The 27,649-nt window shown below is 43.5% G+C and overlaps 1 protein-coding gene across 1 annotated transcript in view; it reads left to right on the top strand.

Annotated features, from left to right (window-relative positions):
- Positions 1 to 27,649, top strand: part of KMT2D (lysine methyltransferase 2D) — a 110,115-nt gene that overhangs the window by 24,972 nt on the left and 57,494 nt on the right. The window contains exons 6-26 of the mRNA XM_070937756.1: positions 2,637 to 2,799; positions 3,067 to 3,232; positions 3,333 to 3,447; positions 4,478 to 4,626; positions 8,002 to 8,168; positions 8,569 to 8,700; positions 9,389 to 10,278; positions 10,467 to 10,580; positions 12,041 to 12,151; positions 12,779 to 12,883; positions 13,990 to 14,171; positions 14,993 to 15,157; positions 16,454 to 16,563; positions 17,614 to 17,661; positions 17,756 to 17,995; positions 19,390 to 19,536; positions 19,638 to 19,754; positions 20,517 to 20,653; positions 23,400 to 23,583; positions 24,017 to 24,097; positions 27,509 to 27,625. Coding sequence (XP_070793857.1) covers positions 2,637 to 2,799; positions 3,067 to 3,232; positions 3,333 to 3,447; positions 4,478 to 4,626; positions 8,002 to 8,168; positions 8,569 to 8,700; positions 9,389 to 10,278; positions 10,467 to 10,580; positions 12,041 to 12,151; positions 12,779 to 12,883; positions 13,990 to 14,171; positions 14,993 to 15,157; positions 16,454 to 16,563; positions 17,614 to 17,661; positions 17,756 to 17,995; positions 19,390 to 19,536; positions 19,638 to 19,754; positions 20,517 to 20,653; positions 23,400 to 23,583; positions 24,017 to 24,097; positions 27,509 to 27,625 — 3,640 coding nt within the window. The remainder of the gene's footprint in view (positions 1 to 2,636; positions 2,800 to 3,066; positions 3,233 to 3,332; positions 3,448 to 4,477; positions 4,627 to 8,001; positions 8,169 to 8,568; positions 8,701 to 9,388; positions 10,279 to 10,466; positions 10,581 to 12,040; positions 12,152 to 12,778; positions 12,884 to 13,989; positions 14,172 to 14,992; positions 15,158 to 16,453; positions 16,564 to 17,613; positions 17,662 to 17,755; positions 17,996 to 19,389; positions 19,537 to 19,637; positions 19,755 to 20,516; positions 20,654 to 23,399; positions 23,584 to 24,016; positions 24,098 to 27,508; positions 27,626 to 27,649) is intronic.

The following is a 27,649-nucleotide window of genomic DNA, read 5'->3' as shown; positions in this document are numbered from 1 at the left end:
TTGATCATGTGACTTCAGGGATATTGTAACAGTTCTAAACATGAGGACCAGTTGTATGCCGGTGGGAGGTGTGCATGCATGCGCAGTGAAGCTGAGCTGGGCGACAGCTCACGTACCCGCAGAGAGGGCTCCATGTGCCACCTGTGGCACACATGCCATAAGTTCGCCATCCCGGTTATAGGGTGAGGTTATACTGGGAATCAGGACTTTAGATGGTTTTTACATTTGCCAATAAGGAAGGGATTAAAATCAGAAGGGGATTCCGTTTTTTCCTACCACATGTTGCTACATTCTGTCTAATTAAATTTGTCTTGTCATAATATAACATCCTTCTCTTCAAAAACAAATCCTCTTTAAATTCAACTGAATTTGCCATGCTGTCTAAAAATGAAGACTTGAAAGGAATATACCCATTCTTCATTTAGCACAGACGTGTCAAACTCAAGGCCTGGGGGCTGGATACAACCTATGGGGTGCTTACATGTGGCCCGTGGGGTCGCCCTGGGAACAGCAAAAGACTGGCCCATGGGTGGCCCTCCCGAGCTCCATTTTCACTGGCAGAGGGTTGCAGGAGGCCATCACAGGTGAATACAGAGCTCGGAAGCCCGTTTTCACTGGCAGAGCACTCGGGTCACCACAGGTGCCCCCAACACAAGTGACGTTGAGCTGGCCATGCCCCCCCCCCATTAATAAATGTGTTTGGGGAAATAGCAGAACACCTAGTTAACTGGTCCAAGTTGGAGTTTATGCAAATGAGTCAAAATCTCTTTAATTCGATCAGTTATCAGTTTCATTTTCCAATAACTATATTGACTCAGTTTCAACTTGATAACTTACATAGTTATTTGAACCAACAAATAACTATATAAACTATCAGAGTTCTTTACTCCATGTGATGTTTTGCTCATCTACACAAATAAAATATGTAAAGAAATCTCTTTGGATCTTTGATAGATGACAGGATCTAAATTTTATCCTTTGAGCAAGACTCTTGAAATGAATGTATTTCTTAGAATATTATACATTTTGCATAGAATTATTATACTGTCCCCAAAATATTTTTAAAAAATTGATATACTGCTTTATAAATTTTCAAGGGAAGAATCAATTTCAGATAAAGATAGATAGATGATAGATAGATAGATAGATAGATAGATAGATAGATAGATAGATAGATAGATAGATACTGTAGATAGATAGATATTGTTTATTAAAAAGGAGGGATTTTGTTTTCCAAATCTTGAACTGCATCATTCTGCATTTCCCTTAGCTAACCTCAAATTTTCGATAGCTCCCCCTGGTGGAAATTCTCCTTGGGTCCCTCTAGAATATTCATACATTATATCTTTAGTTAATAGGGATGCTCTGGGATGTAAATATAATAGATGTAAAATAGTTTCTCTTATTATTACATCAATTTGAAGATTCTGGTACATTATTTATAGAAAATGACCTTTGGATGCTTTTACTCATCCTAGGTTAAGATTGAATAATTGAGATCTTGAAATTAATTTTTTAAAAAATCTCCCAATCATGCAGAAAATTTGGATTGAGGCTAACATTTTATGTTATAGGTTAATTAGATGAAATGATGAATTGAATTATGTTCCATTTAAAGGACAAATATTATTTGCCCAATATGATTCAGTGGCAATATTTACAATTACAACATCTGTTCACATCCCTGTTTGCACCTGCAGCATTTTTGGCCTTGGAAATACCCATTTTACTACAAACATCAAAGAAATAATTCTCCTATAATTATTCTTTATAAAATTCTGTTGTAGTGAACCAATTTAGAATAAAGAATTGACATTCCTTTCTTTGCCGTGTTAATGGCAAGCAACCTTAACACCATCATCCAAAAAGATATTGGATTATATTTCTTCAACCAACAATAATATTTGAAATTTATTAGATTCCACAGGACTCTATATAGAGTTTATATAGAAAAAGCTACATAAATCATTATGTTGGAAATGTAGTGAGATGTTGTTTAATTCAAATATATGTACAATATCCTATAATTGTTCCATTTTGGGAGGAAGATGTTACGTGTAATTCAGCTTTGAGGCAAGAGATGTTCATATTCCTACTGTGTGGAAATTGACATCTGGGCAAATAAAGTGGATTCTCCGTGCACTATTTATTCTGCGTTGAAAACTATACTATGGTCTGCTGAGTTGATGTCATTAGTAACTTATGAATGAACCCCTTACCAATGTAGATTAGCTATGTATGATAATAATGGAATATGATTATCATTCATTAAAATGCCTATGTAGCATGCGTACTTGTAGATACATTATATTTTTTAAAAATTTTGTTTGTGTGTTTCTTTTTTCTATTCAATTAATAAATGCCAGTGACAATATTGGTATTGTGTTCCCACCCCCACCCAGTCTGCAGAGTGTCTTTAGTTCACATCTTATAAACCGTGGCCAAAGTGAAATCATAATAGTATTATTCTAAATTATGTTTATACCTCATTCTTCCTTAAACACAATTGCCTGGCCACAGTTATTTCATCACTGGATATGTGACACATTTCTGGTATGCTTTTTTATTTGGCTACTTTTCTTTGCAGGAATAGTGCTTTTGTCCTGCTAGCTATAATCTTACCTTGCTCTTTTCAGAAATGTGAACACTGTAAAAGGCAGGGTGCTACTATTCCATGCCACGCAGAAGGGTGCCAGCGCCACTATCACTTCCCCTGTGCCGCGGCTAGTGGCTGCTTCCAATCTATGAAGAGTTTGAAGCTTCTGTGTCCAGAGCATCTCGATCAGGCTGTACAGATGGGTAAGTCTTTGCAGGATTGGGCTAAGAGCAGTTGCGTTTAGCAACTGGTTTCCTGGAATTGTGACAATTGTGTCTACCCTTTGAATTGTCTACAGCCAAATGGAAGTCACTCTGATGGGTACAGTTGACACAAAAGAGTGTGAATCGGGTATTTCTGGATTTGGCTGTAAATAGAGGGTTAGGATTAATGGGAGAGGAGTTGACTCCAGTATCTTTTCTTTTTTTTTTTTTTAGTGGTTTTCAGTCCGACTTCTTTTCTTTCCGCAGAGGATTCACGCTGCATGGTGTGCGATGCTCCAGGGGAACTTCGCGACTTGCTCTTCTGCACTAGCTGTGGCTTGCACTATCATGGCACCTGCTTGGAGATCACGGTAACGCCGCGGAAACGCTCGGGCTGGCAGTGTCATGAATGCAAGGTTTGCCAAACCTGCAGGTGCGTGTGAAGGCCCTTGGCACGTGCTGAGTACCTCAGGAAGGACTGAGGAGGAGCAGCCATTGATTTGACTGAGATGTGTGATGTCTCTTCCTTTCAGGCTGTCTGGTGAGGACAGCAAGATGCTCGTGTGCGAAGCCTGTGAAAAATGCTACCACACCTACTGCTTGAAACCTGCTATTGAGAGCCTCCCCACAGACTTCTGGAAGTGCAAAGTAAGCCATGTCTTTTTGAGCAGATATGCCAAAAAATGAGATGACCACGTTTTGATAATTTTTCTCCTTAATCCTGAATCTCCCAACCTCAGCCAGTTAGATGAAGAAATGTGCGCATTTGCTGATTTTGTTCAGGACAAATACAGGTAGTTCTCGACATATGACCACAATTGAGCCCAAAATGTATGTTGCTAAATGGGATATTTGTTAAGGGAATTTTGCCCCATTTTACAACCTTTTTTGCCCCAGTTGTTAAGTGAATCATTGCAGTTTAGTTCATAACATGGTTGTTAAGTGAAGCTGGTTTCCCCACTGACTTTGCTGGTCAGAAGTCGCAAAAGATGATCACCTGACCCCGGGACACTGCAACCGTTCGTAAATATCAACCAGTTGCCAAGCATCCCAATTTTGATCACGTGACCGCAGGGATGCTGTAGCGGTCGTGTGAAAAATGGTCATAAGTCACTTTTTCAGTGCCGTTATAACTTTGAACAGTCACTAAATGAACTGTTGTAAGTGGAGGATTATCTGTGTTTGAGGAGATCAGTGGTAATGCTATTCATTTTTTCTGCCCAGTGAATATCGAGGGAATCCCATAATGTATCTGTATGTTTACTGGCCTAAGGATTAGAAACCGTGTTCTTACACTGCTGTGAATTTCTCCCTTAACTAAATACACTTCATGTAAATTACAGTCTTTAAGCTCCTGTCATGTTTATAGCCATGGATCTGTTTTGGATATGACACTAAACTAAACAATAGTTCAGTGTGAACAAGCCATCATCTCCTTCCTGCCCCCTTCTTTCCGACATGGCTGCAAAAGGTGATTGTAGCATTTGTGTCCAAGTTTTAAGTTACTAAAGCTCAGGATTCCATTCAGAAAGAGAAAGTGTTGCTTATTTTTTGGTGGTTTAGACTAATCTATTAGTCACAGTTTTAGGAAAATCCAATGCAATCAGGCTGTCTGTGAAAGGACACCCCCCCCCCCAATGCTCTTTTCCCATTCAGAATGCCTGTATTTCTCTTCCAGAGCTGCCGTGTTTGTTCTGACTGCGGCTTCCGCCCATCCTCATTGGAGTCCAGCATTCAGTGGTACGAGAACTACTCTCTGTGTGAAGGATGTCGCGAGCAGCGCTGCAGCAAAGCTAACAGTACAGAGGCTGTGCAGCACAGTCCGGAGTGAGTTCCTTCAGATGAACTAATCCCCATCTCTTTGGCCTCAGTTAAATGGGTTGTCTGCAGTGATGGCTTACCTTGTTTTCTGCTGCTGAGGGTGATCGCAAGATATGTTTGCACTGAAAATAAATTCAAAACCTCATATAATAAGTTACAGGGCCATCTGTAACTTGGCCACAAACATTCACCACATTTCATTTTATTTCATTTCATTTTTTTTCATTTTATTAAATTTGTATACCGCCCTACTCCCGAAGGACTCAGGGCGGTGAACAGCCACAGAATAAAACACATAAATACAAATTTTAAAAACAGAATAAAACCGAATTAAACAATTTGGCCAAGACAAATTTAAAACACCCAATAATTTTAAAAACAAATTAAAATTTACATTTTAAAGGGGAAAGATTTAGGCCAGGCCGGCTTGATGGAATAAAAAAGTCTTGAGAGCACAGCGGAAAGTGCGCAGATCCGGGATCCTCCGTATCTCCGGGGGGAGCTCATTCCAGATAGTAGGTGCCCCCACAGAGAAGGCTCTCCCCCTGGGGGCTGCCAGTCAACATTGTTTGGCCGACAGCACCCGGAGGAGCCCCTCTCTATGGGAGCGTACTGGTCGGTGGGAGGCTATTGGTGGTAGCAGGCGGTCCCGCAAATAGCCAAGTTCTAAGCCATGGAGCGCTCTGATGACCAAAACCTTGAAGCGCACTCGGAAGACCACCGGGAGCCAGTGCAGCTCGCGCAGGAGAGGCGTTACATGGGAGCGCCACGTCGCTCCCATCACCACCCACGCGGCCGCACTCTGCGCCAGTTGGAGCCTCCGAGTGCTCCTCAAGGGGAGCCCCATGTAGAGAGCGTTACAATAGTCCAGACGGGAGGTGACGTGGGCATGAGTGACCGTGCGTAACGAGTCCCGATCCAGAAAGGGATGCAACTAGCGGATCAGGCAAACCTGATGAAAAATCCTCCCGGTCACGGCCGTCAAGTGCTCTTCTAAAGACAGCCGTGAATCCAGGAGGACACCCAAGTTGCGAGCCCTCTCCGTGGGGGCCAATGCTTCGCCCCCAATAGTCAGCGATGGCACCAGCTGACTATATCGGGACGTCGGAAACCACAGCCATTCGGTCTTGGATGGGTTGAGCCTGAGCCTGTTTCTCCCCATCCCCATTTGTGCATCATGTCATATGTGATCCTTTTATCTTTTAGACCTTGCAACTTTTTCTTGATTTTATCAATTCTGTCCAAGCCGCCTTCTCAACCGTTCACTGTACCTTCATATATTGGTTTTGCGATTTGGTATACATTCGTTCTTTGTATATGAGACCAAACTACAGGTAGTCCTCAACTTACAACCACCGTTGAGCCCAAAATTTATGTTGTTAAGTGAGACATTTGTTAACCACAAGTGTCCTATTTTACGACTTTTCTTGCCACAGTTGTTAAGTGAATCACTGCAGTTGTTAAATTAGTAATACTGTTGTTAAGTGAATCTGGCTTCCCCATTGACTTTGCTTGTCAGAAGCTTGCAAAAGGTGTCAAGCATCCAAATGTAAATCATGTGACCATGGGGTTGCTTCAACAGTCATATAAGTGTGAAAAATGGTTATAAGTCACTTTTTTTCCAGTGCCGTTGTAACATCGAACTAAATGACCTGTTGTTAAGTTGAGGACTACCTGTATCTTAATTTGATTTTTATATTTAATCTGTATTCTCTTAACCCCCTTTTTCTTGACCTTATCTCTTGCCCTGTTTTACCACCCATACTTACTTTATTCCTACTACTGGAACATTCAACGTACTTTTATGTTTTCCTCACTGTACAACAGAGGGCGCAGGCACACACACTTTTATACCCAACTGTTTTTAGTTCTTTTGACAAACATTCATTCTTCACAACATACCATATGATTTCCACTACTTTCTAGCGGTATTTACACATCTTAAGGTAACTTACATTTTTAAGAAACTTCTACCCGTTTTTGCTGTTCACGGTGTATTTTTTTAACTTGTAATCATTCGCTCTATTTTCCCTGTCAGATATACCCACTTTGGTCTTCGATACATTACATTTTCAGATCCATGTTCACTGTTGCATCATACAGTTCAATATTCATGGTCAGTCACTGTGGGTTTGCAGCTGATGTTGTGGCATCAACTACCTATGAAAAGACAACCTGGCATGTGCTTTGTCCACAAATATTTCATTAGATATTATAAAAACCTATGCTTAATGTGGAGAGAATTGCCATTATTTGTGCAGCTGAGAGAGATGCACTCCAATTCTGCCAAGGTTGATTAGGTGTCTGCTCTTTGAACATCCTGTAAAGGGATATCTTTTACCCTTCTGTGTAAGCAGTGATGGAACACTGAACCTTTTGATAATGGTTCCTTTGGCCCATATGGAGCTGGGCATCCAGATGCTTCTGGCAGAAGTTATGTTTTGACATGTTTTCAGTTTATATAGGTTTGTTTTTTCACCTGGACAACTATTAAAATTGAGAAAGTATCTCCCCCTGGTGGAAGCTTAAAGCTCTTCTTCCATTGGCTATAGGAGTTCCCATATTGTAACTGAATTTCCTATGCTTTATGAGTACAAAAGACATCGAAGATAAGTTCACGTTTTCACTTTAGACTGGAGGGCTTTCAGGAGAATGGAACATTTCTCTTCACTCTTTTAGATGAAACGTTAGATTTTACTAGATCAAGGAAAACAGAAATTCAGTTTCAATTTCCCATTCCCCATTCATATTGACATAGATTTGTTGGCTATTAGTCATTTCACTTTTTGCTCCAAGTTAGAGCAAATCACCAATGCTGTCCGATAAATAATACGCCAATACGAATGGGGAGAGGCTAAATCTCTGCTTTCCTTGACCTCCAAATATGACTGTTGAGATCATACTTCGGACACATTAGGCAGCTCCCTTGAAAAGTACATAATGCTGGAAAAGATGCAACGAAAGGGAAGAAGATAGCAACCAATAGCAAAGTGGATGTACTCCCGTTACAGTGATGATGGCTGGACTGGGATGCACCAGGAAGTATTGAAGGCCCTGGTTTGAAACAGATCAAACTGGAAAAAATCTATATATGGTTGTTAAAAATTGACACTGGTGAGATGGCAAACTGAGTGTCTTTTGAGAGAAAATTTGGCAATAGCTTACAAGGCTGTGTTATAAACAGTCATTATGTCTACCACAATATTCACGAAGTAGCCTTAGGCTACCACTCTCCATCCCTCTAAAGCTATAAGAGAAGTGATTATAAAGGCATGCTTCATATGATTATTATTGGAAGGAATATTTACAGAGAAAACTCTGGTGAATGCAACTTCTAGCCTCAAACAATTCATTTCAAATACTTTCTTTTGAACACCTTAGGCATATTCCCCCAGCAAGCAGCATCCCCACAACCGACGAGGTGATTTCCCCTCAACCCCCAGAAGAAGTTGATGTGGCCAGTCAGGGACAACTAGAAGGTCACGTCAGCCCTGTAAACATGCAACAAGAAGAACAAGTGCCACTGGAGACTGGCCAGCAGCCCCTTGGTGAGTCACCTTCTTTCTACTTTTGGAAGTAGGCTATATTAAATCTGAGAAGAGCTAACTTGTGTTCATGCTTTTTACAGCAGTTGGCTAGGCTAAAACAAATGATATGTGCCAGAATTATACATGAGGTTCAATAGAAATCTTACTCGGCAAATTGTTTTTGTTTGTGGCCTTGGTGGCTTTAGGTGCCAAACTGTTGCGTGAATAGGCTCAGAAATCACGGAGCAACTCTAGAGCAAGAAAACTTTCCTACTATCCTGTTTTATCTCCCCGCATTCATTTACCCAGGAGTTGTAGGTCAGAAGAAACCTTGAAGTGCTGCTTTGTGAAGAACTAGACAGGGAGTTAGATTTGATCTCTGTGCAGATTCTTTTAAACAAGATGCGTGTTTCTGTTCCAGATGCAGACAGACCTTTAGAACTCTGCAGTGTGGAGTTGGAGGCCACTGTAGGGCAGGAGCAAATGGAAGTGGAAACAGCATTAGAGCCTGAGAAAGCCCCCTCCCCACCACCCCCTCCCCCAGTACCACCAGGTGAGTTGCATATCTTGGATATAGCGCTAAATTTTAAAACACAAAAAGCCTACCCTGCAGTCCAGTATTTTAGAGATGGTGAGGACAGATTTAGTTTCTTGTTTTGATTCTGTTAGTGGGGGTTCAAGTTGCTAGCTGTCACTTTTAAAGCCCTTCATGGCTTGGGACCAGGTAAATTTGAAAGACCATTTTTTCCTGGTCTCATCTAGTTGACCCACTAGAGCCAGAAGGCAAGGAATGTTGTGGGTCCCATCTCCTAAGGAAGTACATCTGGCGGGACCCAGAAGAAGAGCCTCTCCTCCATGGTGGTTCTCTCCCTTTGGAACATCATCCTTGCAGAGATTAGACTGGCCCCCAATTTGACATTCTTTTGCAGGGCCCTGAAGATCTGATTCTACTACAGGCCTGGGGAATCTAGAGTGGGAGGGAGCCCATCAAGTGGCTTATCTGATTGATGGTTGTTGCCAAGGGTGTAGGGGTTATTGTTTTTATTGTTTGTATGTTGGGTTTTTTATTGTTTTTATATTTTTGTATTGTTTTTATATTTACTATATATGCTGAGAAGTGATTCTGGGCGGCCATGTAAATCTTCTAAATAAAGTATGTTTCTTCCATGTATGAGTTTGGCTCCTTTCTCCTCAGGGTTCCTTATCTTCCTCTCATCTTTCTTCTTATATCCATCCCTCAGATCCAGTGTTTTCTGCTCACCCGGAGGAGTCCCCACTTGGTGCCAAAGAGCATCCTGCCTTTGAATTGCTGCCCGCAGAGCCAGAACCCCCAGAGAGTCACCTTCCATCTGCACTCTTGGCTCAGGAAGCAGAGTCCTCTCCGAGGAGTCCTCCTCCGCTTGGTGTGCTCCAGGGTGGCTCTTCAGAAGCAGTTGAAGAAGGAGAGCCCAGCGAAGAGCCCATGGACACAGAGGTGGAAGCCTCAGGCCTTGATAGCCCTGACAGGAATAGAATCCTGCCCAACCAAGAGGAGGAGGTGGAGGAAGAGGAGGAGGAAGAGGTGGAGGAAGAGGTAGAGGCGGCAGCAGCACCCAAGATGGAACATGAACAGAGATTCTCCCCGCAGCTGAGTGAAGAGGAGGGATTAGACGAAGGGCATGTCACCGTTGAACCAGAACCCAGTGAAATTCACCTCAGCTTTGCCAATGAATCCAAGTGCTCTCCTTCCCCCGTAGAGGTGGAATTGCTGGACAGAACGTCTCTTCCAATGGAAGCTTATGGATCTGCCATCCCACTTGAAGGAGGGGCTGTTGGAGAGGAGGAACTAGGGCCAGCATCCCCATCCCCAAGGCCTCACCACCTGGTGAAGTCGGATATTGTGAATGAGATCTCAAACTTGAGTCAGGGGGATGCCAGCGCCAGCAGTTTCCCAGTATCCCCGTATCATGAAGGCGGAGGCTCGCTTTCCCTAGAGATGGGTGGCTTAACCTCCACAGACGTCAGTCTGCAGAGGGAAGATGGAGCCTCTTTGCCTCTGGGGGAAATGGAGGATTCTCTGCTATTTGATGTAAAAGGTGAATGTGAGAAGGGACGACGGCGTAGCTCCCCAGCCCGCTCTCGTATCAAGCAGGTAAGCGGATGCCTTCGGCCAGCTAATTTTGAATGTTGTTTGCTGTCTCCTTCATACACTATTGAAATCCCCCCTCCCCACCTGCATGTAGGGGAGTCCTGGAGGAAGGGTGGTGAAATAGAGGATGTCTATAACTCCCCTATATCTCCAGCCATTATTCTCCCTCCCTTTTTTTCTTTTGGTCATAGGGTCGCAGCAGCAGTTTTCCTGGGAGGAGACGGCCTCGGGGAGGGTCTCACACGGGCCGAGGGCGGGGCCGATCACGTTTGAAATCCACCACTTCTTCCATCGAGACACTGGCGGTAGGGGCAGCTTTTAGAAGGCAGGACAATATTTGGGACTGGGATCGGATGGGATGAGTGGGATCCAGTCTAAGAGACCTTATGGTTCCCAGAAATGGGAGATTAGCTAATATAGAGAGCAAGTATGGGCTTACAACCAAAATTGAGCCCAAGCTTTCTGTTGCTAAGTGAGACAGTTGTTAAGTGAGGCTTGCCCCATTTTACAACTTTTCTTGCCACGGTTGTTAAGCGAATCACTTCAGTTGTTAAGTTAGTAACCCAGTTGGTAAGTGAATCTGGCTTTCCCCACTGACTTCGCTTGTCAGAAGTTTGCAAAAGATGATCGCATGAGCCCGGGGACACTGCAACCATCATAAATATTGAACCAGTTGCCAAGCATCCAATTTTGGTCACGTGACCATGGGGATGCTGTAACGGGTATAAGTATGAAAAACGGGCATAAGTCACCTTTTTCAGTGCCGTTGTATCTTCAAACAATCGCCAAATGAAACGTTGTAAGTCAAAGACTAGCCGTAAGGGCCTCCATTTTAATTCTTTGTGTGGCTCAGATAGAGAGGCAGGTAGCAAAGCATTATCGATCTGCCTACAGTTGATTGGTCCTGTAGTCCTTCCTGCAATGACTGGAGCCAGTGGTCTGAGTTTTCTCATCTCCCTTCCTTATTTTAAATGGGTTTTCTAGGGGATTCCTCCTCGGTTGGCTGGTTGTCTTCTAGCTACGATAGGATTTCTCCCCTTTTGGAGCAGTGCATTGTAAGGAGATGGAGAAGCTCTACTTGTTGAAATTGCCTTCCTCTTGTGCTCTTTCAAGGGTAGGTTTGGGAACAGGGGCATCCTACCGAGGCATCTTGCACTGTTATTGAGAGAGAAGAAGACAGATAGTTTGAGTAGTTGGTTGGCCTCCTCTTCTGTAGTATGGACAGGACTCTAATGCATCATGAGCAGGCTGAAGCTACCTGTCCCATGTGCCCTCAGCTATGAATGCTTACTAAAATAGCAGCGCATAAGTTCTTCCTGAGTCTTGGGTCACTTCTAAGTGCCCCCATTCAAATCCAGGAGGGCAGGCCTGCCAAAGGACCAGCTCTGGCAGCAAACACAGCAGATCGTGAATAAGAGAAAGAAAGCCTCTCGCTCTTCAGCTGCCATCTTGGGGAGCAGTCCCAACAGTGTATAAGTTCTGTCAGCTGAAGGCCACAGCAGGTTCTGTGCAGCATGCCTAGGGCCACATTCCTGAAATGCAATGCTTTTGGGGAGCAATATCTTACGAGAATCTTAAGGGATAAATTGGGTACCTCAAACCCCATTTTGATCAGCTCCATTATGGGCAAAAAAAAAAAAAAAAAAAACCCTGAAAAAATTGGCCCCCTGCTGTTCTGGAAATGGGATGCAGGCCACACTTTTGGCACACCAGTTCTAAATGCCTTTCAACCCTTACTTTGTGCTTCTGCACTCTTTTCTATAAGCTGGCCGATATTGACAGCTCCCCAAGCAAAGAGGAGGAAGATGACGACGACGACACAATGCAAAACACAGTGGTGCTCTTCTCCAACACAGACAAGTTTGTGCTAATGCAGGTGGGTCGGCTGACTTCGGTTGGTTTCTGATTGCATTAATTACGTCAGTGGAAAGAAAGATCTACCCAGATTGATTTCTTTCGTTTGTGTGAGTAGGATGCATAAGAGGGCTCAAAGAAGAGCAATTTTTAAAAACGTAAACCTTATACCATGCAAAGCTCTGGAATATGCTCCCTACTTTAAAGAGGGAAGATGCTGCTTTGCAGGATGAGGCTCTGTCTGTTTCATATAAGAACTTACCGTAGATTGCACATAGATCTGATAGCCTTCATAGTTATTGACACATATTCAGCTTGTCACTTTATAATTGTGTCTGTGTTCCATTCTTGGGCGATCTGCTTTATTAGGAAACAAACTTTTGGCAGATTTCATTTAAAGACTTTTTCCAGTTGAGATATGTTATACGCTTGGAAATTATGATTTGACCAGTTAAAAGCCAGAATGCAATTTAGCATTCGCTTTTTATGGCCAACTATCAGTATGTTTATGGGAAAGGGTGGTAATAACATACCTAACATCAATAGAGTAGGCAGAATAAAAGAAAAGTAAGGGTAGATATGTAGACGCTTCCCTAGGCTTGGGGAGATCTGATAGTTCTCATCCTAATTTTTCTTCTTTCCTGGATAGGACATGTGCGTAGTGTGTGGTAGTTTTGGCCGTGGCGCAGAGGGCCATCTCCTGGCTTGTTCTCAGTGTTCTCAGTGTTACCATCCTTATTGTGTAAACAGCAAGGTAAGACCTGATTTTAGCTACTCTTCTTCCCCAAAATTCCCCCCCCCCCAAAAAATGCTGCCCAACACATCCCTAGTTAGGCAATGCAATCAGATGTGCCAGTTTGTCTAAATATATTGTGGACTACAGCACCCTTCTTCCATAACTAACGTGGCAAACCAAGGATGAGGATTAGAATCCAGCAAATCTGGAGGATATCAGAGGAGGGAAATTTTGAAAAATAGGATTCCACTTCTGAGGTGTAGTAGTTATCATTTGGTGTCTCATGGGTTTGGGGACTGGTGTGTTTGGAGAGAACTAATAGTATACAGGAAAGATTGGGTTGGGTTACCAAAAGAAGAAAATATTTGTAGCTCAGGATTGAACTGTGGGGTCCTTGAGACTCTCTGAGTTTGGTTGTTTTTATTTCATTTCATTATCACTTTAGGTAACATCAGTGGCACCAAGCTCAGGAAACACCAAGGATCCCACATTGGGATGGGTATATATATATATACATATATATTTAAAGAAACTGTGGGTACCTGTCAATTTATCCTGACCTGTGGAAGTCCCATTAGACCCCTAGGATTTGAACAATCTATTGTGTCATTGGAATTGATTAGGAAATAACTTTTTTTAAAAAATCCATTTCTATAGGATAAAGTTACCTTGAGTTACCTTGTGGTAATATGGGTGGCGAATTAAATTTATAAATAAATATAAATAAAGTGATTTTTTTTTTTGCCCTGTTCTCTATTGCCTTGCACAGTTAGCAAACTTCAACAGCTTATCTATGTTTATCTATAGTATAGTAAACCCTATGGGAGAGTAGTCACACAACACATTTACAAGCAGTGGGTCCCAAACACCCCATCCCCTTGTTATTATACTGCAGTTTCCATCCTCCCTACTCATGGGATGATACATCATTTGTCCTACACTATTAGCAGGCATGGCTGAGAACCATCGACAGGGAGGAGTGCCAGATGTTCTGCAGTCCATATGCCTTGGGTCCCAATAAAGCAACACTGCAGGCTCTCTATAAGCTCTCCCACCAGGACCCACCAATCTTTCGACTGTGTAGGCCTCCTTTTCTCCATGTCTGCCTCTCTTTCTGTGTTAAGATTACAAAGGTGATGTTGCTCAAGGGTTGGCGTTGTGTGGAATGCATTGTGTGCGAGGTGTGTGGCAAAGCATCTGACCCCTCCCGCCTTCTGCTCTGCGATGATTGTGACATCAGCTACCACACATATTGCCTGGATCCACCTCTCAACACCGTGCCCAAGGGTGGCTGGAAATGTAAATGGTGAGTGACAGATCAAAATTTCTGTAGGGAGCTCCAAAGGGCTGATCATACTGTGTGTATGTTAACCCATCATAGGATTTGTTGGGGTTGTTGGTTTAGCACAATCCACGTGTTGCAGCTTAGAATATGCGAGAACAATACTTCGGATTACTTCCTGAGTCATGCTTTAATAGTATTTCATTTAACATTTTATGCAAATTCATCTGATGTATTTTACTGCAAATAAAGTGGAAATTAAGTTTTGCTCTTGCACATGGTGATATATTGAATTCTCAATAAGAATCTTATTAGGAATTCTGGTTGGTTAGGTTAGCTGAAAATGTACCTAACTTTTCAGCTATACATAAAATCAGATGTTTCAAATTGCATTATATTATATTATATATATTTCAGTAGCATGCCTCCAATTTTCTAAAAACAGGATATTACCTCCATGCATTATTTATTTACTAGGACCATTGTTCTTCTTCTTTTTTAAAACCATTTTGATGTATTTACATGGTTGCACAATTTGTAGTGACAAACTATAATGAAAAATCAGATTTCCACAATGTAATGCCCTCCAGATATTCTGCAATTACAACTCTTATAAATCCCCAACTTCACAACTATGAAATGTACTGACTGGACATTATGGCAGTTCCCATCCAATAGAATTGGAAGACAGGCACCTATAGAATGCTGAAGAGAATGTAGAAGAGAAAATTCATGAGCTCTTTTTGTCACTTTAAAGTATTTCTGGCTTTCTGTTCTTAGAGACGAGGAGGGAAATAAGTTGAATCTTACAGGCAGTAATTGTTTGCCCATCTCTCTTTTATCAGGTGCGTGTGCTGTGTGCAGTGTGGAGCAGTTTCACCTGGCTTCCACTGTGAATGGCAGAGCAATTACACCCACTGTGCTCCTTGTGCCAGTCTTGTCACTTGTCCCATCTGCCACGTGAAGTATGTTGAGGATGACCTCTTAATCCAGTGTCAGCATTGTGAACGGTAAGCCCAATCCCTTGACCCACCTGGTATTACCATTTTATCATGGTATTAAATTTATGGAAATACTTTTGGATCCCGGCACCTGTTTTGTTTCCTGGAACATCCTTTTAGGGTAGTTTGTTTATTGCTATACTCATGGGCATTTCAACTTGCAAAAGTTGGATGCCAATGTAGCCTAGAATTTTCCTTTATTTCTTTTTCATTATTCATTACAAATGCTTGCTGGCATTATTACATTGGCAGGTGACACATATGAGAGAGTGTATTGAAGCCATGAAAATGAGAAGGAAGGGAAATATCCACTAGAAAGTTTAATATGTGGCATTTATGTGAGCAAGGATGCTATAAGGGCTGTGGTGGCGCAGTGGTTAGAATGCAGTACTGCAGGCTAACTCACTGCTCACTCCAGGAGTTCAATCCTGACTGCCTCAAAGTTGACTCAGTCTTCCATACTTCTGAGATCGGTAAAATGAGGACCCATATTGTTGGGGGCAATATGCTGACTCTGTAAAACGGCTTAGAGAGGACTGTAAAGCACTGTAAAGTGGTATATAAATCTAAGTGCTGTTATCCGTAAGATATATTGGATTTCCATCCTAGCTTAGGGATAATAGGAGCTGAAATCCACCACACCAGGAGAATTGCCAATAAGGGGAAGATTGATCTATAGCTCTTCACTAATATGCTAATTATAACCGGTTCCTCAAAGTTACGGCCATTACAAGGTCCCATGGTCATTTGATCAAAATTCATCACCCTTAACGATTCGGTTAGGACAACTCCTAATACTAGGGTTTGTTTCCTGGAGAAACCACAGGTTCATGCTATGATGTGTCCTGACGTGGCTCCTAATTCTAGATTAATTCTAATACATCCATAGTGTTCCCCTGTCTGGCAGTGGTCGAGGTCATTCTGGGAAAGGTGTAGGACATTTCCTTCACAGTCTGTTTGCCCTTTTGAGGACTTAGTATTTTTCTTGGAGAACAGAGCAAGATGTAACCTGAATAATGAAAGATGTGAGTGGCAGTGTGTGGACTGGCAGTAATGGTTCAAATGTTTTAGCTTCCTCCCTTTTGTCTTAAATTGTACTAGGATGCTTGAAGTGTGTATATGTGTTTCCCTTTCCCTTTTCCTTTTTGCCTTGTACTTTCAAAAAGATAATGGCAGGAACAGTCTAACTCCTAGAAGGACAAAATTTAAGGCAAGAGCAGCACCTACGTTTAGCATTTAACATTAGCAGCATGCACAAAAAACAGGAGTGCAGGTGCTACTGCTCTCTAACTGTCTGTTTCTCAGGTGGATGCATGCCGTATGTGACAACCTTTTCAGCGAGGAAGAAGTAGAACAGGCAGCAGATGAGGGGTTTGATTGCACTTCATGCCAGCCATATGTAGTCAAGCCTGTTGGTGAGTACTGCAACGGGTCTGAACCTTTTGATTCTTCCTTCCTTTTTTCCAGCATCTGTTGGACAGAGGACTGGAGATGAGATCTCTATAGCATCCTTTTTAAGATGGTTGTGTACTGGTATTCTGGCAAGCATAAACAGATCCTTGCCTTAGCTGTGTTTTTGCTGTTGTTGTTGTACTTTGACGACTGTCTGGAGGCTGAATCTAGGAATGGTTCCTATAATATAAATAAATATTTTTGAAATATCTGCAAGAAATTAAGAATGCTGCTCCTAGAAGCCTGATGTGCTCATAGCTGTCAGCTTCCCTACCACAAGCTTAGCCCACCATGGATCATTTTGAGAGAATGGTTTATTAAAGTTCTCTCAAACCTGGAGCCATCCTAAAAAAGAGACTTTGCTTCTTAAGAGTTGGCAGAATGGATCTATTTCATGTGTAGTGTAATCCCATCTAGGTGATCGCCAGCTACTGTCACTTCTGCAAAGTCTTTTTTAAGCCAGATGTTTCAGATGCAAGAGTAAGGGCTATTGATGTTCTCTAGATAATTGTTAACTTTAAATGGCTTGAAGAGATTAGGGCACAGGAGGGAAAGAAGCAGAACGTGGCTACATGATGGCTTCAGCAATATTATTTGGGGAGACGGTTTTGGAGGGAATGCATTGAATAAAAACACGGGTATAATAGGGCAACACTGAAGCTGCTGCAGTTGGAAATGAATAGAATGTGGTTGGGTGTCACTTGATAGAGAATAGTGTGTGGGAGCAGAACAGGGGAGAGCCTGGGTATGAGGTATGCTCTTAAAATATTTAAAATGGGATGTCTGAGTTTATTACATTGTTCTAGGACAGAGGTGGGGATCTATGGCCCTTTTATGGTCTTTGTGGACTTCAACCCCCAGAATGCATGGCTGGCTGAGGAATTCTGGGAGTTGAAGTCCACAAGTCATAAAAGGGCCATAGTTCCCTACCCCTGATCTAGAGGGACACAAATCATAATTAATAAATTGACTTACTGCCCCCAGCAATGATTTACCTTTTGCTTTCTTCCAAGTTCCAGTTCCCCCTCCAGAAATTATCCCAGTGAAGATCAAGGAACCAGGTAAATTGCTTCAATTTAAAGACCTTAAATTGCATGTATCTACTTTGCAGCCAGGTAGGTACAAGCAAGCTTTTCTTTTATCCTGTCCATGCAGAGCCCCAGTATTTTCGCTTTGAAGGTGTTTGGTTAACAGAGACAGGCATGGCGGTGCTACGTAACTTGTCTTTGTCACCACTGCACAAGCGTCGGCCGCGCAAAACCACACCAATGACACCAATGATGCCACGGCCAGGCGTTCTTAATGGTGAAGGTGGACTGGATTGCATTGGCTCTCTGGGTGCAGATGAAAAAAAGGACGGGGACGTGGAGGCAGATGAGATCCTGAAAGCTGAAGGTTCGTGTTTATCCTACTAGTTCCTTGGGAAAGTAGTAGAATAGCCCCATTGTCTCTGTAATATAATACTGATTGAGATTACATGCCTCAAGCTTCATACTTGAATTCTTGAAATCAGACCCTGTTAGTCTAGGCATCTGACTCTGGGAGGCAGTAGAAGCTAGGATGCAATTGGATGGTTGCAAACTAGAAAAACTTGTTTTGGTTTTGTGCTATGGAGAAATATTTTTTTCCCAAATGGTTAATTCTGAGTAGTGATCTCGGGGCTTGCTATTTCAAGCAGAGGCTGGATAGGCATTTGTCCAGGATGCTTTAATTTGGATTCCTGACCTGAGCAAGAGTTTGGGCTAGATGGCCTACAGTATGGCCTCTACTAACCCTGTGTTTTTGAGATTTTAGGACTCTAGAACCAGTTCATTTGTTTCCAAACATAATCTGATTTCTGGATAAAAGATTGTTACAGTTACAGTTTTAATCCTCATGGATTTGTGGCAGAAGGAAAACTGGGACCCTTAATCCTATACCCACTCCCCACCCCCAAATTAGCTCTGAGTGCATATGCATACTCCATTACAGTAAAACCTCATTTTGTAGACTGCCATTCAGCAGGCCTCATGTGTGGGGCTAAGGGACAGTTCTCTACCAGGAAGTGCAGGTGGCTGGTGTGGTCTGTCACGAGCACAGAAGGGCTGGGGGGCAGGGGAGAGATGTACCCAAGCAACTTGCGACCTTCCGTGATTTTGCTTGAGGAAAGCTGATGGAGAAGATTGCAAATTGCCATCCTGTGACCGTAGGATGCCACACCATCATAAGTGCAAATTTATATTTCGCTGATAAATAAAGGGAGACTAGTATAGATCTATTTCAAGCTATTTAGCTCTCATCAGCTAGCTATACCCTTACTTGGATTCGAACTTGGGCTGCCTGCATGTTAGGCAATTGTATTAACCTCTGAGCCACAAGTTCTCCTCCCTTCATCACTTGAGCCAGGGGAGAGATTAAGTGTTTTTCTATCGAGACACCTGGTCTACCCCAGCATGTGGGAGGGAGCATACTGCATCCCTTTCGCCTTTCAGTCCAATCCAGGAGCCCTCAAGCAGTCGCATTCTGCTTGGTATAAAATGGTTTGTCATAAATGCGACTGCTTGAGGGCTCCTGGATTGAAGCTGAAAGGCGAAAGGGATGCAGTATGCTCCCTCCCACATGCTGGGGTAGACCAGGTGTCTTGATAAAAAAACACTTCAGACAGACATACATACATACATACATACATATACATATATATACGCACACATACATACATACATACATACATACATACATATTATATACCTTTCTCTATAAATGGGAAAGAGACTTTGAATGGTTTGCTTTTGTTTTTGCTCCCATTGCAGTTAGCGTTGAACACATGGAATGTGAGATCAAATTGGAAGCCCCGTCGACTCCGGATAGGGAAGCTGCAGCCGAGGCTGAAGCGGGAAAAGGCCTTCTGGAAGATTCTGAGGAGGTCAAGAAGCGGAAAAGGAAACCCTATCGCCCGGGTAAGTGCTCCTCGCTTTGGGCAAGCACCAAAGAGCCTGTATTCTTCCCACACCGATCCATTTTCTAGCTCTCGGCTTGTTTCTCCTCTGTCTTGGAATAGGTATTGGAGGTTTCATGGTGCGGCAGCGGAAATCACACACACGCTTGAAAAAGGGCTCAGTAATCTTGGCCGAAGTCTCTCGGGAGCTGACAACTACGGAAGGGCAACCGGAAGAAGGTAAGGGCTACTTACTTGTAGTTGTACTTCTCCCTTGCTTCATCCAAATAGTTTGAATAAATGTGTAAGGGTGCAAGTCTGGGAAGGCTCTTAAAACTCCCCAAATAGCTACAATCTTATTTTTTTTTAAAGAAAGAGGATTGCCACTCCTCAGATACAGTAGAAGAGAATATTTGTAGTTCAGGATTGAGTTGTGAAGTCCTTCTAGCAAGGATCTTTTGGGACTGATGATGTTACCTAGTTGGGTAATGAAACGTCTTCAAGTATAAAGAGCCAAGCTCAAGGAGCACCAAGGACCTCACACCTCAGTTTGCTGGCTGAGTCATTTCCATCAGTGTTCCATTTAAAGTTTAAAGTTTTTGCTTTAAATTGCAGTGCATATTCTGACTTACAGATCTGCATTCTCAAATTTGGAATTGGGGGGGGGGGGAGAGAGTCAACAACAAAGAGAAAAATAAATGATGGAATCTAAGGCACCAGTAAGGAACCTTTGGCCCTCCGGATGTTGTTGGGCTGAATGTTTATCACCTGTGACTTTTGGTCTCGGTGGATGAGGTTTCTTGCCCCCAGAATTTGTTGCTGGGAGAAAGATTATTAAGAAGCAATAGTCATCAGTGTCCTATGCACGTCCACTCCTTTCCTTTCCTAACTTGCTGCTGACCCTGAAAGTTACTGCAGCGAAGTCAGCAAATGTCCTTAGCATTCCTAGGCTTGGTTGGTTCATACAGGGCCGTGCTAAACTCAACCTTCTCTCTCTATCAGGGGTGCAACCTAACCCACCTGCTGAAAACCCTGCTGAGACCTTGGCTGAACAGGGAGTGGTTGAAGCTGATGAAAAGAAGAAACGGCGGGGGCGGAAGAAGAGCAAGCTAGAAGACATGTTCCCTGCCTATCTTCAGGTAAGAGTGTTTCAGTGTAATGCTTCCCAACCTTCCGTCTCTGTAGGGATACAGAACCTTGTCACCCAAATGCTTGGTTAGCTGTTGATAATGTGAGTTTTAGTCCTACGCACCTGAGAAAAACAAGCCCAGGAGAGGGCTAGCTTAGTGGGAAATAAACGTCTCTGGGCAAGGATTACCAAGTTTCTTTGAGTCTTGTATTTGTAGCATTAAGGAAGGGCAGAGAGAAGGGATCTGGATCTCATGGATCAAGGTGGAAGATACAATGATGCTGTTGCAAGTCAAGGAAGTAGATCTCTATATGGACAGGAATAAAAATGAAATCTGCAGGGGGTGGGGTAGGGTTGGATAGCTTGGAAGATGGCAGGAAAAACCAGATGCACAGGTGGAGGATAGGCAGTACCGGACTCAACAGTAGTGCCCGTGAAAGGGATCTAGGTGTCCTGGTGGTTCATCACTTCTGCAGTTGCCAAAAAAGCCAACACAGTTCTGGGCTGCATCAACAGAGGGATAGAATCAAGTTCATGTGAAGTGTTAAGTACTGCTCTATACTCCACTAATGAAGCCACACTTGGAATACTGTGTCCAGTTCTAGTTGCCATGGTACAAAAAAGATGCTGAGGCCCTAGAACCAGGATGGCGAACCTATGGCACACGTGCCACAGGTGGCACGCAGAGCCCTCTCTGCAGGCACGCCAGCTGTCGCCCCAGCCCAGCTGTACCATGCATGTGTGTGCACCTCCTGCCAGCCAGCTGGTCTTCAGGTCTCTACTGCGCCTGTGGGGGCGGGATGCATACGTGGGGGTACATGCATGGGACGCTCACGTTGCATTTTGGGGGTTTGCGCATGTGTCCCCTGCGCCCCATTTTGGGCCTGGAAAGCCGCCTACACCAATCTGGAAGACAAAACAGTGCAGAGGAGGCTGGGGAGCATGTGTGGGGGGGCGCATGCGCAGGGAATGCACACACATGCGCGGGACGGGGTGCTTCACATTTATGTGAAGCCGCTGGGCGAGATCATCTGTGGCTTCGGGGTGAGATACCACCAGTACGCTGATGACACCCAGCTGTACATCTCCACCCCAGGCCACCCCAACGATGCCCTTGAAGTGATGTCCCAGTGCCTGGAGGCTGTGTGGATCTGGATGGGGAGGAACAGGCTCAAGCTCAACCCTTCCAAGACTGAGTGGCTGTGGCTCCCGGCATCCCGATATAGTCAATTGACTCCATCACTGACTATTGGGGGTGAGTCTTTGGCCCCCACAGAAAGGGCTCGCAATCTGGGAGTCCTCCTGGATATGCAGCTGTCCTTGGAGGAACATCTGACGGCTGTAGCCAGGGGGACCTTCTGTCAGGTTCGCCTGATTCGCCAGTTGCGGCCCTTTCTTGATCGGGATTCCCTGTGCACAGTCACTCACGCCCTCGTCACCTCTCGCCTTGACTACTGCAATGCTCTCTACATGGGGCTCCCCTTGAAGAGCACCTGGAGGCTCCAACTGGTCCAGAATGCAGCAGCGCGGGTAGTGATGGGAGCAGCATGACGCTCCCATGTAACACCGCTCCTGCACGAACTGCACTGGCTCCCGGTGGTCTTCTGGGTGCGCTTCAAGGTGTTGGTCATCACCTTTAAAGCGCTCCATGGCATAGGACCTAGTTATCTTCGAGACCGCCTGCTGCGACCGACGACCTCCCATTGACCCATGCGCTCCCACAGAGAGGGCCTCCTCAGGGTGCCATCAGCCAAATAATGTAGGCTGGTGACCCCCAGGGGGAGGGCCTTCTCTGTGGGGGCTCCTACCCTCTGGAATCAGTTGCCCCCTGAGATAAGGAGAATCCAAGACCTCAGTGCCTTCTGCCGTGCCCTTAAAACCCACTTTTTCCAGCAAGCTGGGCTGACTTAAGAAGTTTTTAAATGTTTTAATTGGTTTGTGATTTTTAATTTTTGGGTCAAATTTATATATATTTTAATTGTTTTTTAATATTTGTATTTCATGTTCTTAATTCTGGCTGTACACCGCCCTGAGTCCTCAGGGAGAAGGGCAGTATATAAATTGGAAATAAAATAAATAAATAAAATAAATGTGTGGGGGTGCTCCCATTGCATTCGCGTGCACACACACCTTGGGCACTTGGTACCAAAAGTTAACCATCACTGACCTAGAAAGATTGCGGAGAAGAGCAGCAACAATGATAAAGGGTCTGGAGGCTAAATCGTGCGATTTATGGCTAAGAGGAGCTAAGTATGTTTTGCCTATGAAGAGAAGGCTTAGAGGTGACATGATAGCTGCCTTCCGGTACTTGAGGGGCAATCACAGAGATGAGGGGAGAGATGCAGACTTATTCTGCAAAGCACCTCAGGGCAGGACAGCAAAGCAACAGGTGCAAGCTCCTACTTAGAGGAGATCCTACCTAGAACTAAGGAGAAATTTCCTGACAGTTGAGAACAGTTAATCTATGGAACAGAGTTGTGGGTACTCCATCCCTGGAGGTTTTCAAGAAAAGATTGGACATTCATTTGTCTGGGATGATGTAAGACTCCTGCCCTGGGTAGGGAGTTAAACTAGTAGAACTTCAAGGTCCCTTCCAGCAGCATGATTCTATGTATATTATTAGTTAAAGCAAGAGTCCTCCCAGACACTTGGAACAAGGGAGTTTCCAGAAATTCATTCATTCATTCATTCATTCATTCATTCATTCATCTGGGCCTTTATCATGTTTTTTTTTCCTTCTTCAACCTCTTTGACAGGAAGCATTTTTTGGCAAAGCACTCCTAGACCTGAGCAGACAGGCTCTGTTGGCTGCTGGTGGTGTGGGTGGAGATGGAACTGCCCATCCTCCTGTCGGTCAGGGAGCTCCCAGGCCCAAGGTGGATTCCAGCAGGCTCCAAAAAGGGCCGGAGGATGGAAAGGCAGCTCCAGTTCAGCCCAAAGGTAAGTGAAAAGCTGAGGAAAAATAGCGGGATTAGAGGAGGTAGAAATGATGGGATTTGGGGATCAGACTTTGATTTGGCTCCTGAGTGAGGGAGTGAGTGAGTGAGTGAGAGAGGGAGGGAGGGAGGGAGGAAGGAAGGAAGGAAGGAAGGAAGGAAGGAAGGAAGGAAGGAAGGAAGGAAGGAAGGGCAAAATGTTTATGTTCTAAATACATTTGCTTGGGAATTCAGAAGAAAATTTCCTTTGATTTTGAAGAAACATTGGCCAAATAAAATGTCCTCAGGCTTGTAGGTGGAGGCAAGCTATAAAGTGAAATTTGTTCTGTGCAGAAATAAGTAGTTGGCCCTCAGAAGCCGGGAACCATTTTTAGAGCCAGTATTAGGACATTAGCTGTCTGTTCTAACAGATCAGCTTCCTGTCTTCCCATCTCCAGGGGATGAATGCCTTAGTAGCAGGGAAGCAGCAGCTCCTGAAAGCAACTTGAAAGCAGCTGATGCCAAGACTGAGAATACTGGTGGGTATCAGGATTTTTAAAACCACGTAAGAGGTTTTTGGTCCTCAGGATATATTTCCATGTTACTTTTTGGGGGGGATAACACTCCACCTATGTATTTCAATAAGGATGCATAGCATGGTGCTCTAGAATACTTATTTTTATTGCCTTGAACATATTTGCTGCATATTAATCTGCACAATTTCTTATAGCTACATACCCAGACGTCTTTCTTTTGGGGAATCGGGAAGGTCATGTGACGTGCACAAAAATCAATTAAGAATTAGTAAGCCAAAAAATCTGAAGACATAAGAAAGAAAAAAAAACCACAGCTAAAATTAGTTTACTTCTAAACACCATGTCACGTATTGTTGTTTGTTCTTTATAAATGTCTTAGCTCTCTCTTGTTGTGGAACTCATCAAATCCATCCAACCACAATTTGCTTGTTTTTTCATCAGCTCTGCTATTCAGGATCAGATTACTTTTGTTCTGATCTGTTACCTACTTTCCTTTTCAGCTAATTTCACAAAAACATGGCATATCTTTTTTTCCTCTTTATTTCAATTGATCTGTTTTCCTGCTCTTTATTCCTGTTACATTCTAAATTGCACTCTTTCTTATATTATGAAAATTGGTAGATGGACCTATATGTATTGGTCACTCCCATATTGTGACTTCGATCTATTAGTTTTCAAATAACACTTTTTAATAATTCTGAGAAGATGGTGCCTAGATTACCGGTCTTAGTCATACTGGTGCCACATGCGGCATCCCTTGCTAGAGATTAGAATGGGGGTGGTCAGTTAGGGCATATCTAGGACACTAGAATTTCCAAAACCCAGTTTTACCCCCAAACACAGTCACTCTCTTCTAGGGAAGCTAAGTTGTCAAATCTAGAGATTAGTTTGCAATCAAACATTACAGCTTAAAAGCCTGCAGTCCACCAATTATAGAATATATTGACATGCACTCAAGATACTTAGGACATAGAATAGTTCCTTATAGTCTTACTTAAATCCAATACCTGTTGCAGTTATACTTGATTCTTGAAAGTTTGTGAGTATAGGTGTAGCTCATACAGTTGGTGCTTGTTAGTTGTAGCAGCAGCATTGGCTCCCATTAATGGAAAGATAGCTCAAAATGGATTTCTTTGACATGTAAGATGAAAGAAAATGGATTTGTTGCTGCTGCTGCTCCTCCTTCCTGACAGTTTGTCCCAAGGTCTTGGGAATGGAATGAGAAGCTTTGTCTGCTAGTGCAATAAGAAGCTTTTGAGGGTGGCCACAGTGTGGTTACAATGAGTGTCACTTTGTCAAGAAATGCTAACTAGGAGGCAATTTTCCATAAAAAGTTTGGTCAATGATTAAAGGAGACGGCATAACTGTTCCCTCTTAGTTCCTTTTAAAAGGATAGATAATGCCTAACGTCTCTGCAGTGCTGAACGATAAAATCATATTGTCCATATAAGCCAACACCCACTAAAATGCTTAAGAAAAATAAAAACTCTCCCCAGCAAGTATCTGAATTATAACGAACAGTACTTGTTTTATTTCCAAGGGAATAGGTATTCATAGTGGCTGGGCTGTTCTTTTTAAGAAAAAATTCCTGTCACAATTGTTACCATCAAAACTCTTAAACCTGCCCCAGTGGCAGGTTTAGCATCCAGTGTACATTTTTCAGCAATAGTGTTAGTTGGCAGTGCCTAAAGGTAAAGCACACAGAAACTTTATTATTACATTTGCACTATATCTCAGCAGCCCCCGACCTTTTGGGCACCAGGGACTGATTTCATGGAGAAAGATTTTTCCACAGACCGGAGGGGGTGTGGTTTTGTGTGTCGCATGTAGATGGGGCTTCACTTCTTTGTGCGGCCCGGTTTCTGGCATGTCGCAGACCGGTGCCGGTCCACAGACGGGGATTGGGGACCCCTGATCTACAGTAACTAGAGTGAGCATCAAAGCAATCCATGGTGGCATATGAAGCAGGTATCAAGATTTATAATTTAAGTCTTGTCAGTGCATAGATCTGTAGTTCAGCTAACTCCTATCTCAGAGTAGCTGTAGCCAGCCTTCTGAGTCAAGGTAGCAAAAAGCATTCCTTGTCATTACAGTCACTGGTCCCTGTTCTTTACATTTGATTTTTGTCTTGCCTTCACAGCAAAGAGATGTAGGTGCCTTTCAAGTTCCATTGAACAGAATGTTCAGCTGAGGGGGAAAGAAAAAAAAGACACACCAACGCTATACCTGGGGTAGCCCCACCATAGAACCCCTGACATTAACATTTACTCAAGTACCAAAGGTGCTTTTTTCAAGTGGCAACTGGACTTTCTGGTTTTTCCTTGAAAATGTTTCACTTCTCATCCAAGAAGCTTCTTCAGCTCTGACTGGATGATGGGGAATGCAAGGATTTATACTCCTTGTAGACAGCTGGTCATTTGCATTCTTTTAGCGGGTCTTTAAGGTCACCTGGAGGTTTATCTGTGTCCTCAGGGACACCTGAGTGGTGCAAATGAGTGTGGAGCCTTCTTGGAACTGTTGAAAGCACTTTGTTGTAGACGAGATAGATGAGGTTGTATTGCTCCCCCTCTGTTGAGAGTGGGTTGTTCAATTTTGACATAGATGGCTTCTTTGATCCCTCTTTCAAACCAGCGGTCCTCTCTGTCCAAAATGTGGATTTTGCTATCTTTAAACACAGGGGGAGGGATACGACACAATTTATCTCCAAACTTGCGGTGTCACGTTGTCAAACTCGCACTGTCACGTTGCCGTCATGTGGCGTATCACAATGTGATGTTTCCCCCCCTTCGTGGAGCTGGGGTGGGCATGGCCTGTGCATGATGCATCCAGCCCACCAGTTTGACACCCCTGCTGTAAAAGGATGCAAATGACCAGCTGTCTGCAAGGAGTATAAATCCTTTCATTCCCCACCATCCAGTTCAAAGCTGAAGAAGCTTCTTGGATGAGAAGTAAAACATCTTCAAAGAAAAACCAGGACGTCCAGTTGCCTCTTGAAAAAGCACCTTGTGACAACCACGACCTAGATGACTGAGAATCTCCATATAGACATTTACTGTAGTAGTTTTTTTTTTTTTATCTAAAGAGCAATTTTTATTTATTAAATTTACATGCTGCCTGTTTCCCCATCCAAAGTGACCCTAGCTTGGCTTTTCTAGATGCCCAGAGTCATTCCTTCTAAAAAGCCTTGCTTTCTAAATACCTAGCTATTGGAGATTTGGGAAACTCCTCTTCGACAAACTCAGCTTGTTTCCATAAGAATGCAGCCAGCTGTGGGGGGGAAGGCTTAATCTTTCATTTTAAGGAGTAAGCCCTCCTTGCAAGATACAGAGGTTAGACCTCTTGCCCACAGTCTGGCCACTTCGTACTGTAAGTAATGCCGTGTGCTGATTGACATGGTATGCTTGCTCTCTACAGGGACAGAAGAGCAGATGGTGCCCAAGACCTCTCCAGAACCTACAGGTGCCGAGAACCCAGCCACACCCCCGGGGGAGGGGGTGCTCAGCTCCGACCTTGACAAAATCCCCACTGAAGGTCAGGCGGGTCTTTGAACAGACC

This window comes from Pituophis catenifer, unplaced genomic scaffold (genome assembly GCF_029215685.1).
Source record: "Pituophis catenifer annectens isolate HBS135680 unplaced genomic scaffold, rPitCat1.0.hap2 SCAF_2, whole genome shotgun sequence".
In the NCBI taxonomy this organism is placed as follows: domain Eukaryota; kingdom Metazoa; phylum Chordata; class Lepidosauria; order Squamata; family Colubridae; genus Pituophis; species Pituophis catenifer.
The sequence above is the reverse complement of the archived record's forward strand: the minus strand, read 5'-3'. Positions and strand labels throughout refer to the sequence as shown.